The 17,700-nt window shown below is 36.6% G+C and overlaps 4 protein-coding genes across 7 annotated transcripts; 1 reads left to right on the plus strand and 3 right to left on the minus strand.

Moving 5' to 3' along the window:
* Positions 1-797: 797 nt before the first annotated feature.
* Positions 798-3,707, minus strand: LOC137713570 (uncharacterized). Of its 3 annotated transcripts, none has more exons than XM_088683676.1 (6): positions 3,568-3,707; positions 3,283-3,416; positions 2,231-2,400; positions 1,927-2,016; positions 1,637-1,795; positions 798-1,205 (listed from the first exon to the last, which is right to left on the minus strand). In XM_088683676.1, the coding sequence occupies exons 2-6, from the start codon at positions 3,413-3,415 to the stop codon at positions 1,110-1,112; spliced, it is 648 nt and encodes a 215-aa protein (XP_088539802.1). In that variant the 5' UTR covers position 3,416; positions 3,568-3,707; the 3' UTR covers positions 798-1,109. The 3 variants fall into 3 exon arrangements, with proteins under 3 accessions (XP_088539802.1, XP_088539801.1, XP_088539803.1); XM_088683675.1 differs by having other exon boundaries at positions 3,283-3,426; XM_088683677.1 differs by having other exon boundaries at positions 798-1,357; positions 3,283-3,426.
* A 2,080-nt stretch (positions 3,708-5,787) lies between these two features.
* LOC137712433 (uncharacterized) lies at positions 5,788-6,382 on the plus strand. The gene has a single exon (XM_068451508.2). It carries the CDS (start codon positions 5,834-5,836, stop codon positions 6,380-6,382), a length of 549 nt encoding a protein of 182 aa, XP_068307609.2. The 5' UTR covers positions 5,788-5,833.
* A 1,782-nt stretch (positions 6,383-8,164) lies between these two features.
* Positions 8,165-9,275, minus strand: LOC137712011 (uncharacterized protein At3g17950-like). The gene is made up of 2 exons (XM_068451162.2): positions 8,891-9,275; positions 8,165-8,799 (listed from the first exon to the last, which is right to left on the minus strand). The coding sequence occupies exons 1-2, from the start codon at positions 8,972-8,974 to the stop codon at positions 8,287-8,289; spliced, it is 597 nt and encodes a 198-aa protein (XP_068307263.2). The 5' UTR covers positions 8,975-9,275; the 3' UTR covers positions 8,165-8,286.
* A 4,472-nt stretch (positions 9,276-13,747) lies between these two features.
* On the minus strand, positions 13,748-17,632 carry LOC137713382 (protein ALP1-like). Of its 2 annotated transcripts, none has more exons than XM_068452671.2 (4): positions 17,287-17,632; positions 15,645-16,095; positions 15,344-15,569; positions 13,748-14,681 (listed from the first exon to the last, which is right to left on the minus strand). In XM_068452671.2, the coding sequence occupies exons 2-4, from the start codon at positions 16,083-16,085 to the stop codon at positions 14,170-14,172; spliced, it is 1,179 nt and encodes a 392-aa protein (XP_068308772.2). In that variant the 5' UTR covers positions 16,086-16,095; positions 17,287-17,632; the 3' UTR covers positions 13,748-14,169. The 2 variants fall into 2 exon arrangements, with proteins under 2 accessions (XP_068308772.2, XP_068308773.2); XM_068452672.2 differs by having other exon boundaries at positions 15,645-16,091; positions 17,287-17,610.
* Between the last annotated feature and the right edge of the window lie 68 nt (positions 17,633-17,700).

Here is a 17,700-nt window from a genome sequence, read left to right on the forward strand (position 1 = left end):
TGATTGCACATGATTTTCGAATCGTGTTTGCATAGGTTAGTGTAGTTTAATAAAGAAAATTTAGGAAGCACAGAAAATAACAAATCACTTTAGAGAAAATATTCTTATTTCAAAATCACTTGAATCGTGTTTGCATATTAGTGTTTCTTACAAAAAATATTTTTAATATACTTTTTAATTTTTTAAGATTTATTTGCATTTTTAGTAAAGACTTTTCAAAAAATATTTTCATCAAAACTGCTTTCAGTCATTTAAAAGCCCTTCCAAACAAGTTTTAAGTAAATGAAAATATTCGGGTTTCGTCCATTAATATTCTCGTAATTTCCAAAACCTCAATGGTGTTAATTATGGTAGCATAGGGAAAAAAAGAAAAAAAAAAAAAAAAGACATAAATGTTTGCCTCATTTTGGTAAACCTAAACAAATAAAAAAGTTTACATGAATTTGTAAGAAACTTGTAACTTAGTCAGTTTAAGTTGGGAAATTTTATCTTTGTAAAGTCATTAATTGATGTGTTATGCTGCTGAGGAGAATTTGTTGGTTTTATTACCTTTGAGATTAATCTTGATTATTATTATTATTTTTTTTAAAGCGGAACAACTAGTGGTAAGCCACGGTTATCCACCCCTTCTAGGGGCCTAGAAGACTCACAGAGGCATTTCAGCTTTCTCATGACCATAGTCAAGCAGACTCACTAGCTTGGAGCCTCGAAATCTGCGCTTTTACCACTTGGCCACTTGATGTGGTTGATTAATTTTGATTATTCAATGAACCAAATTAAATAAAAATAGTGCTATGGAAACAAATTAGTCTAATATTTTTTTTTTTTGAACTTTTATCTTGGGATCCCCCGATCTTGAAATCCTGGATCCGTCACTGACTGTCTATCTTGTAAATTACACGCATCGCTATAAAAATACGCGTGCATGACAAGAATTTATAGCATTACATGTCAAGCACGTCCGAAGCCCTCGGTTTAGAAAGGGCAACCCACCCATTATGGCAAGAATGACTCTATCACTTTGCCTGTTGCGTTTTATCTGTGCATCTATATACAAAGAGTCGCTTTATGAAGGCTATAAATTATGCTCAAAGGTGTGAGGAACCTTTTTACTTGAACTGCTGCTCGCCGAGGCGCCTCTTCTCTTCCTCAACTTGTTCAAGCAATGCTACTAGCTCTGCTTCCGTCAGGCCTTCCAACCTTTTCTGCATATCCACAATTTTACCCCATTCAGGGCGTTAGGAAAACTTCCGGGAAGAATGCTGCATAATAACTCGCAAACGTCTCATTCAACACACATCAGCACGCTAGACTCTCAATCTCAAAAGTGATCGCAACAAAGCAGCGTCAATACTCGCTGTTAACAGGAAAGTCATTACCTTCCGAAAGTAATATGGAACGCCCTTGTATCAGAATGACAGAAGAAAAATATGTAAACAGTGTTCCAAAACACATTTCTGTTTATAAAACAAATTTGTCCAGTTCAGACCCCCTTACATAAGTTTTTCTGTTCATGACCCCTTACTACGTTTCCTTTTCGTTCATTTGTCCAATTTATACAAATATCTAAATCTAACACTCATAACGTATTTGAGAGAGTTATGACGGACAAATGAGAAATTAGAAGAAAAGATACCTCCATGACTTTGCTTTCATAGTCGCGTATTTGCTGTGCATATGTCATTTCTTTATTTGAAACTCGAAAAATATACGTGGAAATCCATCCAATTGTCAGGCCCAACACCAGCACCAGCTGAACGACGTTCCCTGCTTGTAAAGGATCAACTCCAGCAAACTGCACAAAACATCACCGCAAGAAGAATTACACAACTAGAGTAGGAGTTAGCTTGAAAGGAAAGAGAGCTATCAAGAATAGAAAATTTTATGAAAAAATAAATAAATTAAATGAGAGAATAGAGTAGGCACCTCTAATCCACTTTTCAAGCCGATCCCTATAGCAGTTACTCCAAGTCCAATCAATAAAACATCCTTCCTTGAGTATCCGAACGGTTTTTTCTGTTAAAAATTAATGGAAAAGGGAGATATAATAAGAAAATCTTTCCTTCCCGGTCAGATATGACTGAGTGTTAGAACAAGACATGGTACATCTCGATCCCAGGAACCCTCATCCCACTGACCCAAAGGACCAGCTATATGAAATAGCTCATATTCGCGTTGCAGAATAAAAGAATACAGAACACATCATTCATTAGCAGTTGCTCATACATGCCTTGGCCTGATCAGAGGAGTCATCCTCACTGCTATTAGAGTCCGACGAACTGCTATTCCTGGGGATGGTCAAGAGCACCCTTTTTTGCATAATGCGGTTGATGCTATTGGATCCTTCTCGGATAAAAAGGGATGTCTCCTCTCTATATAAGCTGTGAGTCATAACTCCCCCTAACGAATTTAGTATAAAAGTAGCAATATCAGCTAAATGGCCGGTTTGTATAAACAAAAGATATAATTTGTATGCAACCCCCTTCAATCAAGTAAGTAGAACACTCCTACATACCACAGTATATGAAAAAATACGGTCAGAGATAGAACAATCAAACAAAATCACGTCTGAAGGTATCGTGGGAATTTCCAAATGGATAAATCGGTCAATCATACACTATGTAAACGTTTAATTTGCAGTTTGATAGAGCATTTAGTATAGTTACTTGAAGAGGCAAGAAATACTACGTTCCATTCCAGAACAATATTGTATAGCACTGCCAGGCTGAGCAAGTAATACAAAAGAACTAGCGATCAATATCCTTCCAAATATGACAAATACAATAAGGCGCGGAACACATTAAATGTTGCACGCGTGAAGAGAGGAACTGTAAACACAAAGAAATTGTCGAGCCTTTCACATCTCTAGACGGTAAATGTGCATATCAATCTCTCTAAAAATCTAAAACAATTCTTTCTGTTTTGCAATGTGCAAACCTTACACAGTTAGTTTCAGCTTAAATTCTCTGATGCTGTCTCCAGACACTTCATAGCATTTTAATCAAATGAAAAGCGAAACCGCCCCACCCAAACCCCGCGCCCCGCCCCCCCCCCCCCCCCATTCTATTAGAGCTAACCAATACAAGGCCTGTCGATTTCTCCGAAAACCAATGGAAGTTTTGCACAAATACAAACAGAAAAGGTGTATCAAAACATCAAATGCAACAGCCATATCCTCTACACTAGTACAATTAGACCCGAAAATTGAACGGGAAGTCTTTCGGAGCAAACCCAAGTGACTGAAGCTGAAAAAATATTCAAGAAAGGCAAGAAACAACTGACCTCTCACCAAACCATGAAAAGCTCTGGCCTTTAAGCGCATCAATGGCAGAGCCGAAATACCCAGAAGGGAAATCGGTCTTCTTTCACATGCTAAACTACAACTTGGAGAATTTCCAAGTGGGAGAGATGCCATCCTGCAATTTTCTTCGCATTACCACAAAACACAAACCCAACAAAAAAATAGGAAATTATAATTAATCTGAGCATAAAAGGTATGAGCTAAATCAAATTCGATTGTTTTTGTATGAAATGGCACAAATTGTGTGAGAGAGAGAGAGAGAGTACCTGCTAGAGAGAGAGAGGGGGAGCAGCTGGTAACTCAAGGATTACCGTTAATGGATTGCAGATGACTGGTATACAGCCCTTCCCTCCACCCCTACTCTGGTTCAGCAGTTTTGTCTTTGCAAGGTCCCACCTTTGAAAAGATCAAGGGAGAACGGTATTTGCAGTGCATGACTACGTCATTTCTCACATCGACATTTAAAGAATTTTTCTTGACCACGTCATTTCCACAATCGACACTAAAAAGGCAATTTTCACCCAATTTTTCTCGTATTAGAGGCACCTCTATGTAATCATATGAATCATGAACTTTCATGTTCCGGAGTGTATAGGACAGCGGATGTGTGTATACGCCTTTCTTTTTATTTTTATGCTCTAGTGGTTGGACACAAATTAGATGAATGGCAATTATTTATGCAATTTCTTTTTCATCTTCGGCCAAAAAAATAAAATAAAAAAGTGCGAAAACCACTTCTTTGAATGGAATGGGAACTTTCATGTCAAATTTTTTTTTTTTTTGGATTAGCTGGTGACTTCGCCACGACAGTCCACCTTTTCGGCGGTTGGGAACACTTACAAAGACATTTGAGCTTCCCCCTAAGCACCATTGTGCAATTCACCAACAACTGGAATCAAACCCAAGAAATGCCGTATGAAATACGAGCCTGAAATTCATCTCCAACTACTGAACCACCCGAAACTTCCATGTTATAGGGTGCATAAGGTTTGTCACAATGGTACTATATTAGGCATACTCTCCTTGATTCAATAAACCATCAAGATTTGCTTCATAATCATTTGGTTATAAAGTAAGCATACTCAACCTAAATACCAACCTAATTAAACATACAACAAAAAGCCTGTCTGAATTCCTAATAATGCCACCAAAAGATTTAGTACAATTAATTTGTTTTTGGACTCCCTTGAAACTTTATTAAGCTAACATCTACCAAGATCAAGATGTTATTAGTTTGACCAATGTAGGAAACTAATTAAGCTTTAGGTTTCCCAACTTACTAATCATACAGTTGAGATTAGACAATAGCTCCGAATTGGTAGCACCTAGTTTATCAGTCTTAGCTAGCATTGGATAGTGATTGCATAACAAGAAAAATATTTGACCTTATTTGACCTTGTGACCAATTCTGTGCCTAGATACTCCTCGCTGATGTCAAATCCAAGAATGAATGTCCATGCATTTCATAGTATCCTATAATCGAATATTTTAATATATTTTAACGATCCGAACATCTTATCTTTTAAGTTTTTCCTCAAAGATTATGTCTACCAAAAACCACTAAAATCTGAAACCATATGACTGTTGAGTTAAGGGTTTAGACTTTCTGTAGAATTGTATTCGTCGATTTCTTTAGCATGAATGTTTTAATAGTTTTGAATTTGATTAATTTTTTGCAAGGATAATCTATGATTGATATTCTAAAAGATAGATAGTTTGGATCATCAAAATACATTACGTAGTGCTTCACAAAAACGTGTATAGAAAAATAGTGTCACATATCCGCTCCATATATATATATATATACACACGCATATATTGGTATGTATTTGTATAGATATACTTATATGGTAGGTGAGCCTGTAGCAGGAATAATATCAAAGAAATGGTAGGTAACCATGTCCAATCATTCGTTTGGTGGTGTCCTTAAGTGAGCCGTTTGTACATTGCCCAACAAATTGCTCCATGCTTCACCATGTGCCCTCCTTACACTGACAAATTCATCAAAATCCTATTGAAATCCTATATATTTAAAATACACTATTGTAATTATCAACACATTATTTGTGATATATAAACAGTTTGTTCTATAATAACAGACCTCTATAAAAGGGCAACATCAAATTAACAATATGCTTGCTGTTTTATGAGAGTAGAGCGAAACGTCTATCGTACACATTCATACTTTTACTTTGCAAATAGGCTGTTTCAACGACTCAAACTCGTAATTTTTTTATCACAAAAAAGTAACATTTCCGTTGCACCATGACTCGTCTTCACAATCCACATAGGAGGTATGATACTTGTATGCTTTAGGTGTAACCAAGTGACAGGTATCTAGGTAGACGACAAATCCATCTCATATCTCTCCCCCGCTGTCAATCATTCACTTTCATATTCATGCATGCATAAATTTCATTCATATGCACTCAAACAGACTCTTCCAAACCCCCATCCACCATACATCTCTCTCTCTCTCTCTCTCTCTCCCCTCTTCTCCTCCAAAGAGAAAACCTACCGTTTGCCTCTCTGATGGGGAATGCAGCAGTTTCTTGTGCTCCATTAATCATATTCTCAAGCAGTCCAGGAGGAGCAGCAAAAGTTTTAACTTTGGATGGAAGAATGGAAGTTTTCACGAGGCAAGTAAAAGCAGCAGAGCTAATGGTAGAGAATCCAGGCCAGTTTTTGTGCGAGTCTACCACCCTCAAAGTAGGCAACAGAATCCACGGCCTCACCGCCGACAAACCGCTGGAAAGACGGCGGCTTTACTTCCTCCTCCCCATGGACCTCCTCTACTCAGTGCTAACACATGAGGAACTCAGCTCCCTAACTTACAAGGCTTCAAAGGCACTCAAGAACAGTAGAGGCTTCAAGAATTTTAGCAGGATTTTTCCAGTTTTCGGAGATTTTCGCTTGTTTAATGTTTCGGAATCCAAGAGATTGGATTGTGATGATTATGTAATAATTAGTGTTACTTCAAGCCATAATCCAGAGCCAGTAATATTATTGGAGAGGTACTCAAAGCAAAGATCATGGAAGCCTGCCTTGGAGACCATTGATGAAACTACTTGCACACATTGATATCCTCTTCATTGTAATTAAATTTTGATTTATTTATTCTTGAATTAATGTTAAAAGTAGTTGATATCTAGCAAACTTTGTGACGAGAAAGTTTCGTTTATGTATTTAGAGAAGCCAAATTTGTTGCTGATGCGTTTGTTAATTTAAGTCGCAAGAAAGTCTGAATTGTCCATTCGACATTATTTTAGCTTTCCCCTAATTCACATTGTTTTCCAATATGGATGTTACAGCATTAATTAGCTGTTTATTGTGAATAAAATATGTTAATATATTTCTAATTAAAAATGGTTGGGATTAGGTTAGTCGTCTTCCTGTTGTCTTCCACCTGTTCTAAAGCTGGAAAGTGATGAAAGCCAAATCAAGAAAACCAACCACCAACAAAAGGCTTTTCGTTTTAGATTCCATGATGGTGACATTGATTAATAATATTGTTTACTTATTTGCTAAAGCGAGATTCTCTCAAAATGAAACTCAACTATTTGTTACTTAATATTTTTTGGACAATATTTTATAGGCATATTTATCGATTTGCCTCTTAAATTTGTATAAAGCTACCAATTTATTCTCTAAACTTTAATTTTAGTCGATTACCCTCTTAAACTTTTATAATTAGTCAATTTCTCCCTTGAACTTTAATTTTAGCCGATTACCCCCTGAACTTTTATAAATAGTCAATTTCCCTCCTGCGTTAGATTTTAAAAGTTTACATCTAATTTTCCATCCATCTTGATCACAGAAACAACACATGACAACTATATGAGAACAAAAAGGATGAAAAATTGAATGAAAGTTTTTGAAATCTAATGCTAAGGGGGGAATTGTCTATTTATTAAAGTTCAGAGGGGCAATCGGCCAAAATAAAAGCTCAAGGGGGAAATTAACTAAGTTAAAAAGTTTAAAGAAGTAATCGGCTAAAATTAAAGTTTAAAGTGAAAATTGGTAGCTGCATACAAATTTAGGGACAAATCAACAAATACTTCATATTTTATAAGAGAGTAACGCTAAGAGACTAACATTTCTTATTAAATGCATTTGAAAACTGACTATAGAAAGTATTCAACTTTTACAGCAATTAAAAAAAATCTCCTCAATAACTACAGTTTCGTTTCAATTTGTAACATAGAAACATGCATATGAGGGAAAACAAACTTCGAAGTTTCGATAAACGAAGGTTGGAAGTGCTGAATAGTACATTTGTGAAGATAGAATTGTAAATATGGATGTACATATATATGTAAATAGAGTTGTAAACATCGTTGTTAATATGTCTAAGTAGAATTGTAAACCCGCAACAACCGGCGCCTTTGCTGGTTAGTACCTAAACTGAAATTATTAGCCTAAAGTGTGATTGATAATGTTACTTTGTCCAAAGTTAACCACAACTTTTTCTTGCAAGATTTATCTTAAAATACGTATTATTTTCGTAGAGCCATTTAGCTTCCAAATCGTGACGTAGATGGATAACATAAGATAAGAAAACACAATAATAAAAGGGAAAAAGAAAAAGGAAGAAAGCGAAATCCAATAGCGAAACCCTTTTTGTCGCGTTAAATACTTTTTTGGTCAACGTGTTTATGGTTAAAATATATTTTGGTCACCATATTTTTAATTTGGCTAATTTAAGCACTGTGTTTTACAAAGTTGCAATTTTGATCCCTCTAATTAACTTTTTATAAAAACACATAAAAATATTAATTTACTAATTAAAAAAATATAAAATTAATTGGTAAACTATTATTTAATATATTTTAACACAGGGTAAAGGGAAGTGACAAAAAAAAAGAAGCTAAATGATGATGTCATTAAACAAATAAATACACTAAAATGATGATGTCATTAAACATTTAAAAAGAAAAAAAAAGTGAAAAAAAGACAGAGTGAAAAAAAAGAAGCGGGAGGGCGGCTTACGCTACACCGCCACTACAGATGGCAGTGAGTGAAACCGGCAATCTAGAGAGAACCCCAGCCGTCGATGAAGTACCAATCCCATCATCAACATTCGACGGCGGAAGAACCCTCCCGTCGGCGAACAACAGCCGTCCATTTCTGGGCTGGCTCACCATGACGCCTTCCAGCTCCGCGGCCGTATCGTAAAACGCAGCGTCTCCGAACCTCCTCTCCACCTCAAGAAACTCCCCAAGCGAAGCCGGCTTGGTGCCGTCGTCTTGGCAGAGGCGCCACCACCTCCTCCGCCGCCCCGCCACCATACCCACCGCCGACGAAGCGGCGGCGCTCTTCTTTTTCGGCTTCTTCGTCTTCCCGGAGCTGCTTCCGCTAGTACTACCGATGTTGTTGATGTTTCCGGGTTGGGGGTCGCGGAGGTGCTGGCTCGGAGCTCTGAAGGTGACGGCGGGAAAGCTCACTCCCATTAGTGTTCCTAACGTTGTGCTCCGATCGTGAAAGAAGGAGCCTGTAGACTGCGATTGAAAATTTCCCAACTTTTCGCAAGTTTTGTAAACCAAAATTAAGAAATTGACGAAATTGGAAGAAATGAGGGAAATGAGTTACCTCGGTGTCGAGATCGGAGGAGGAGACAGAGGAGTTGGTGGGGGAGGAGGGTGGCGGCAGCATATCATTTCTCGGATCTAGCATTTTCCCCGCTTTCTGTTGTTTCTGCGTGTTGGTTTTGGGGAGAGGATTTTCTGTTTGTTTCTCGGGAAAATTGAGATGGGAATTTGGATTTTGATCTTGTTCTTGTTTGAAATTTGAAGGTTTATTTAAAGTGTGGAGAGAGGGTGGGGAGGGGACGGTGATGCATGGTTTGAAATTTGAAGGTTTATCTAAAGTGTGGAGAGAGAGAGACAGAGAGAGGGACAGTGTTGCATGGGATTTTTAACTTAACCGGAGAGATTTTTCAATTTGATCGGCACACGGAATGGTACATCACGTGTCACTATATAAATGATGAGATATATGTGTTAAAAAATTGATAACTTAAAAAATAAAATTTCTTATTACTTACATAAAAATATATGGTGTATTACCGTATTCATGTGACAATGAAAATTTTCTCTTTTTTAAGTGGAAGTTGGATTGTGTTTCAAATCATTAATGTTTGGGGCTTTGGAGGTGCTTTGTCCTTTTCCATAATTTGTTAAAGAAATGGTTAATATCAAATGAGTCCCCTTAGGTTTCTAATTATCACTAGTGGCCCTATATGTCCTTACATATTCTAAGTTGCTCTTTACATTTTTACTATTTGAAGGTAATTCGTTTTTAATCTATTATATTCTATTAAGGGAACCCTCCTTGTTAAATTTTTGTCAATTTTTTTTTCTAATTTTATCCTCACTTTTGAAACACAATACTTACATAAGGAGGGCAAAATAGTAATTTTGTATCTTTTGAGAAAATGACAATCATATCCTCATCTTCTAGTATAAAATATATTTTTTTGTTTTTTTTTGGGGGGGGGGCGAAGAATCCCAACGCATTGAAATTAAGTACGTCTTGAATAATCAAGGAATCACCGCGATGATTACTTATATCATACCTAAACGACCAAGTATCGTTCTCATTTAAAACGTCTCTAATCCTAAGCTAGTAAAATACTCATTCGTCATGTAGATACAAATACGTATAAAAGACCTGTTAGGATTGGGGGTTATACCCTACTGTATTGAGTCGAACAAGTCACTCAATACATTATGGTAATGGTAGTTTCAAGTGCTCGTATTTAATGCGTGTTGTTTGTGTAGATTTGTTTGGTATAATTAAGATTTTGGATTTGATGTTTGGGCATTTATGAGTCTCACAGTTTAACTTGCCAAGCAAAAGACTTTGGAAGCACATTTGCAGGTTTTGTCCCAAAAAAAGGAAAAGCTGCCGACACGACACGTCGACACCGGTGACCACTACTCATGGTCCTCCCTCCTCTCATAGTCATGGGGGACGTATGGATAACATGGTCACAGTAAACATCAAATTTTAAAGTTCATATAAATTCTAGGATCGGCATTCGGATTTTGCATGTGCTTATAAGTAATTTGACTATTTCTTATATTGTCAATTAATTTTAAGGAGCTTTAATAAAAAGGGCTTGGACCAACAAATATTTAACCAAAAACTATCCCAAACTTTTTTCTTAACCAAAAAGGCTCAATGTTTAATAAAAAACCATCCAAAACTATTGTCCACGGTCCAAACTTACAAACCCAACCAACTACAAATCTACAGTTCCGTAAATACCCCTAAATGATTCGATATTGTCCTGACTCTTCACCAACCTCAAACCAGCACGAAACCATCATAATAACTCTCTGTCTTCCTATCAAATCGAATTCTCTCATTTCAAAAACCATCAAATCAAAGTTCAAATCAAAGTTGAAAAATGAAGCATTCATCGGAACAAAGCCATCGAAACAAGTTCAATGGCAGAAATTCCATTGAAACAAACTGGCAAAAAAGCAATGCAAAACGTACCAGAACCTCCGTCGGAACAAACCGGTGAAAAAGACGTGGAAAACATACTAGAACCTCCATGTGAACAAACTGAAGAAAAAGAAGTGCAAAAAACCATCGTCAAAACAAATCAAAGAAAAACTAACATTGTTTATGGAAAAAAAAAAAAAAAAAAAACCTAACACTGTTTATGGAAAAAAAAAAACTAACACTGTCTTTGGAAAAAAAAAAAAAAACTGTTTCTGGAAAAACATAACACTGTTTCTGGAAAAATCAAAACATAACACTGTATCTAGAAAACTAAAATTGTTTATGGAAAAAAAATCAGAACCACTGTCAAAACAAACCGGCGAAAAACTAACACTGTTTCTGAAAAAAATAAAAAATAAAAAACCAAAATATAAAATTATTTCTGGAAAAACAAAAAAAATAACATTGTTTCTGGAAAAAACTAATAGTCTCTGAAAAAAAAAAAAAACCAAACATAAAACTGTGTATGGAAAAACCACAACATAACACTGTTTTAGGAAAAATAATTTGATATAGTGTTTGTTTTGTTTGTGTACAAACAAACATTGTATCTGAAAAAAAAAAAAAAAAAAAAAAAAAAAAAAAAAAACCAAAATATAACACTGTTTTTGAAAAAAAATGTTGGCAAAATTGTATCTGGGAAAAAAATATATTGTATCTGAGAAAAAACTGAATAAAAAGCTAACAAATCTCAAATTTATTTTCTGGAGAAACAAACGATGAACTCCACTGAAGAAGAAAAATTGAAAAATAGTACCTCGAATTCTTCTTTTCTTCTTCATCAAATTGAAAGGTTAATAATTAGATGAATGAGGAGGGAAGGGTAGAAAATCACCTTTGGCTTTTTTGCCAACGTCGGTGAAAGTGCAGATCCCTTGCTCATCTTTACAGAGAAGAGAGAGAGAGAGAGAGTGATAAATTCTGGGAGGGAGGGAGGGAGAGAGAAAGTGACAAAATCATACCGTTTTGCTTGTAAGAGATCGTTTCCGATTTTCACAGAGACGGAGACGGCTCAAAATTAGGTTTGGGGTCGAAGTTGTGGTTTTTACATAGTGATAAAAATGGAGTTGCTATGTGAGATTAGAAAGAAAAATGGAAGGTTTTGAATGTCAAGAAAAAATAGGGGAGAGAATATGAGAGAGATCCATAATGAAGAGAGATTAACGTACAAAAGATTGCGGTTAGGGATAAAATCATAAACTCAATATTTGGGCCATTTTAATTAGACTGATTTAGTATTGTGCTTTGTCCTAACCATTAAATAAAGTTATTACAAGGTTTTTGGTTAAAACTCAAAGTTTTCAAGCCATTTTCATTAGTTTTCCTTTAATTTTATTGTAAAATCCCAACTTTCTTCGATCATGTTCATGCCTAATCAAAATACAGGTGAATCTATATGAGATATAAGGCGTTCCATATAAATGACGTGGTTGTGTATCTCTCCCCGAGTTTTTTCTCAATGTGAAACATCCCAGGCAGAAGTAGCAATGATTGCCCCCAGACGAGTGACATAGATTATCATCCTCCGACGTTGCTTTGCTACAAAAACTACGTAACACCTCATGTTGTGTTGGCGTGAATCGAGTCCCACATGGTTTGGAGTCTCATTGATGACTAATTCTTTCGAAGTATAACGCTGAGGTGGTGTAGGCTCCCCTGAGTGTAACTAATCCCAGCTTTCCCATGTGTTACTATCAGAACTGTAAGATGCCCTCATCTCCAAAGACGTGGGACATCACAGAGGAGAAGAATTTTACTTTAATGGTCCAGAGCTGTGGATTTGTTTATATCAAACTCCATATGGCTGGTAGGACGTCCTATCTTATCAGAAAAAACTTGGGTGCAAGAGTAGATATATCTCCCACTCATTTGAGCGAGACATATAAGATCATCTCTAATCATTGGACTAAAAATTTCGGTTTTAACGTAGAAAAAGCTTTTCTGCTCCGACTCTTATGACCTAAATTTTTAGTCCGAGATTATTAAAGAATAAATTTAGGGTAATTTTTTCTTTTAAGTAATTTAAAAAAAAAAAAATTATGTACACAATCCTAATTTAATTTTATGAACATTTTAACCTAAAAATATTTAGATTCCGATAAATATTGAAAAATCACCAAACTTGGGTGAATTTTGAGTTAAATATATATTTTTAATTATTTTAGCAGTTGGATTTAAAGTTGGGGCAGTTAGATTTTATTTTTTTTTAATGTTAGATTTGATTATATTCGATCTTAGCTATTGGATTCAATAAATCTTGAGGGACATGCCCACGTGTGTGGGGTCCAGCTGGTGGTGCCCACACCATTTTTTGGGATAAATCCTGGAGTATTTATGGCTTTGTTTTAGGTCCAATTTTCCACTTGGGTTGGTTGGATTTGGGAGGGGGATAGAAGGGGAAAAATAGGTTATAGCCTACAGGCCAAGGTTGGAGTTGGTCTAAAGGGGTTAATATCTCCGATTATCTCTTATCTATCACGAAACGTAAAATGCATACAAGAGAGAAATAGCCACTCACCGCGGCAAAATCTTGGTGGGAGGAATGTACCCGGAATACACAGTAGGATCTCTCCGCAACCACTGGTGAAGACGCTGGTCTTGGCCACTCACCGGCGTAAACGATCTGATGGTCGTTATAATTTGGTCCCTGAGTCTGACAAATAGTCACCTGCACTGCAGCATTCAGCTATGCTTTCCCCAACTACCATTTTAGAAACCTGGAAATACCACATTAAACACGGAACACTGGTGTTTATCTAAGCAAATAATAAGAAAACAAGAGGAAAATCTACAGGATCATATTGCTTGAAATGAACGGATGAGATTTAAGAAACATATCCTATAGCTCCATCATACCCCATTAATATCCCGGTACACTTAAAGGCAATGAAATAGATAATAATACGAAAAAAAAAGTCACCTGGAAATAGATAATAATATCAAAAAAGTCAATAAAATAAAATAATGGGGGACCAGACAAAAACGTGAAGATAATAGTACCAAAAAGTGATCAAATCCACTGCTAAATCAGCCAGTTTTACATGGAATTGTAGATCCACCACTTTAACACTTGCTTTTTCTGTCACAAATTGTATTCCCTACCACACATGCACTCCCAATCTTCAAAGTTTCCCGCTTCATTCTTTTGGAGTTCGGCTGTTAGGAGTAAGGTGGTGGAAAAGCCAGCTACATCAACCCCCTCTAAATGATTGCTTTTTCTAAACCCTACGAATGTATTCCTTTTCTATAAACAGAAGTTGAAATGTACATTAACGAAACCTTCATCTGGTTGTCGTGGACTCAAACCCAGAAAAAATGTCAATCTGGCTTGAATCTGTGACCATAATCAATCTGATCTACATGGGAGATAAATCATGGATATAGTCATCCCACATTTCACTTGCAATCGAATCCCGCATCTGCGAAGTGAATTCCAGTTCTTCTGTTTCAAAAGCAATGTCCAAAGCAGAGGTTTCAAAATGCATGATTGGTTGCTCCGCCTCTGCTAACGGGGGAATTGATTCCTCCATTTGCAGTATGGTGTCCTTTTCGTACATTTTAAAGATACAGTCATCTGGTTTCTCCTCACGGATGAAGTTGTGTAGGGCACAAGCTGCCACAACCAATTTGACTTGTGTTTGTAATGGGTACGGAGGGGCTGACATCAATATAGGGAAGCGTTCTTTTAAAGCCCCAAAAGTGCGATCAGATGCATTTCGTAGCAATGAGTGTCGCTGATTAAATAGCTCTTTTGCATCTTGAGGGTGATAACCACTAGGAAACTCCGTTGAGTGATAAGGTATACCAGTATATGGAGCAATGAAGCCAGGCATGTTTGGATACTTCTTGTCCACGAGGTAGTATTTCCCTGTTACAAATTTTGATCCCAACAGTGGTAGTAAGATCCCACAGTGATTGTAGTACTGACAGAATAAGATCGTTTCTATATATTTTCCAAACAAGTAAACCACCATGTGTTGCATACATGGGATACTGCAGTTTCCAGTTCATATCTAATTTTGACAGTACATTTACTTCTACAAATTATTGTCTAATAAGTAAATTATAATCTATTTAATCTGCCTTGTATTTTGACAGTTGAAAATGCAAATCTACTACATCCTCCCCCATTATGATGCGAGCTAGCCAAGATAGAGCTGCTCTTTGGAAGGAAGACGGGACAAATATGTCCACCAAAATGTAACAGATGTGTAAGAGAGTTCACACTTCATATGGTGGCTTCAGTGAAATTTCATAGAATAGGAAAGGACAACTTTGTCCAACAGAAAATCTCACATTCAAGTATGTTTAGTGAATAGTGATTGACATGAATTATGATCTATAATCAAGCAATCAAACTTGTGTCCGTATTGGCATCACACTCGCGCTAGCATGCTGGCTTTTATATATGATAAAATTATGAAATCAACTAAACAGAAGAATACTTTTTTAATGACTATCAATTTAAGGAGGAAACACAGTTTTCTACGTTAACTGAGCGTTTAATAGTCCAATTCGGGTTGGCAATACCTTCTGGCATCTGCAATTTGTTTCGTCTGGTGAGAGCAGAATTCAAAACTTGCAAATCTGAAGCAGAGCCTTCCCAACCAGCCAAGACATAAAGGAACTTGAGATCAAATGAGCAAGCAGCCAGAACATTTTGTGAAAGTAAGCCATTCTTGTCGCGGAAAGGTCCTTGCTCATCTACCCCCACCATCACTGGGAAGTGTATGCCATCAACTGCTCCCACACAATCCTATAGGATAAAATTTTTGAATTGTAAATCACATAGAAACGAGATACATATCATACTTGGTTACTGTGGGACTACCTTAAAATATGGATAAAATCTAGGATTTTCTGAAATTTCGGGAGGAACAGCAGATCCTGGAGGCTGAAAGAAACCTATCGAAATTGCCATTACTGCGTTTAAGACATTGTTGAAATGACGACTAATGGTTTCTCCTGAATAACGGAATAACTCTTGAACAGCTCGAGTCCGTAGATTATGACCAATTATGAACAAGAACATGGCCAATTGCTCTTCAATCTTGATTCGATTTGTGTGGCGCAGTAGGCCTTTTCCTTGCAAAATATCACACAACTTGTAGAAGACATGCTTATCCATGCGAAAGTTCTCTAAACAGCGTTCATTTTGACCATTAAGGACTTCATCTATAAACTTTGCACCAGTAGATGATAAAGCATGACTAAGTTCTTTCGGTATATAATTCTCATAGACTGTATCCTTTTCATCTTCAGAGATCTCCATTACCAACTACCTTTGCACAGCGATGTATGCATTGAATATCAGCAATTATATGGATGGAGGTCAAACATAAAGAAATGACAAAACAAAAGGAACAGATTCGATATCAATAAGAGAGTACAGCTTAACAACTCTTGCCAGCTAAATGATATTGAAATTACATGATTTCTAAATGAAAAGGTCATATATGAACAAGAAAGAGTGTCAACTGTTAAACCCCATAATTCAAAGAGGTGTTGCTTCCTCGTAAGCATTCTACAACAATGATACTTTTGTGAATCACCTTAAAAGTGAAAATCTATGAATCCACTAGGATAACCGAGTACATTAATTTAGACACGAAGAGCGACCATCTTTAAATGATGCTGAGACCATAATATGGGCCATTCAATACACATGGAAAGAAAAGATGAAGAGTAAGATAAAAGCATAAAAGTCTGGTAGCGAAGAAATGCAGAAAATTACAGATGCTCGCTCTCTCAAATTCAAGTACTTTAGACTCAACTCAAGTTAACCTTCATTTTAGCGAATGAAGGAGTCAACTGCATCAATATTTTCTAAACACTTAGCCCTAATCTATTTTAAGGTCTTTTTCATTGATACACTCATAATGTTCGTAAAAGAAGCACACGCGTGCATCCACACACACAGAATAAGGTTCTAAGATATGGCAGTACACTGAAATGTGTACTTCCTTCACATTAGTCGTTGTATAAGCGTCCAAAGCCCGAAAATATCAGCATTCAATAGACAGGGGAGACTAAAGTACTAGCTGATGCTAAACCAAGCTACACCAACTGGATAAATTTCACAAAAACGACTCGATACAAACATAAACCAAAACAATGCGATCACAAACAGGGTAACAAATAATCTACGCAGAAAACCGCGAAAGTTGACTGAAAACTTCATCAAACTCGAAAATTACAGAAACCCAGAATCTAATATGTGCAGACCTCACCACTAAAGCATCACAAACAGAAATTACACATTCAAATGGACATCAACAGAAATTGTACGCAATTCTGCTGAATTCTATAATCTGAAATAAGAAATTAACCGAATGTAAAATCAATTTCTGACGAATTCTACTTACAATTTGAATGATTTAACCAAAAGATTAAAATCCAAGTTGAAGGAACGAAATTATAATCGCCACTAAACAAAACCCAAGTGAGAATTTCTCGAAATCGAACTCCCATACCTGCGGAGAGCTGAGCTTCTGCAACTTCAGGAGGCAAACGACGTCGTCGCCGGCGGCTTGGGGGCGGAACGAGAGAAATGTGTGAGATGAACAGAATCGTTGGGTTTTTGAATTTAAGGGAGTTATGAGTGAGTGAGGTGAGCCACTGAGTGACGTCACATTCTCCGTTGATTCTGTGCGTTTGCTTTCGCACTTCGCCGTCGCTCGCGCTCTCTCCTTTTTATTTTCTCGATAAATTTGTAATTTGCAGTCTTCTGCAAACTTCAGACTGGGGGAGGAGGGTGGGCTGGCAATTTCTTTTGCTACTGTTACTTTGACTCGAAATGATATGAAAATAATAAGTTTTGGGCAACAGGTTAATAATTCGGGCTGTTATTCAGTCACATGTTAAGTTACTCATTAAGAATCTGATAA

The sequence above is a fragment of the Pyrus communis genome, chromosome 14, assembly GCF_041283825.1.
Source record: "Pyrus communis isolate YQ-2024b chromosome 14, ASM4128382v1, whole genome shotgun sequence".
NCBI lineage: Eukaryota > Viridiplantae > Streptophyta > Magnoliopsida > Rosales > Rosaceae > Pyrus > Pyrus communis.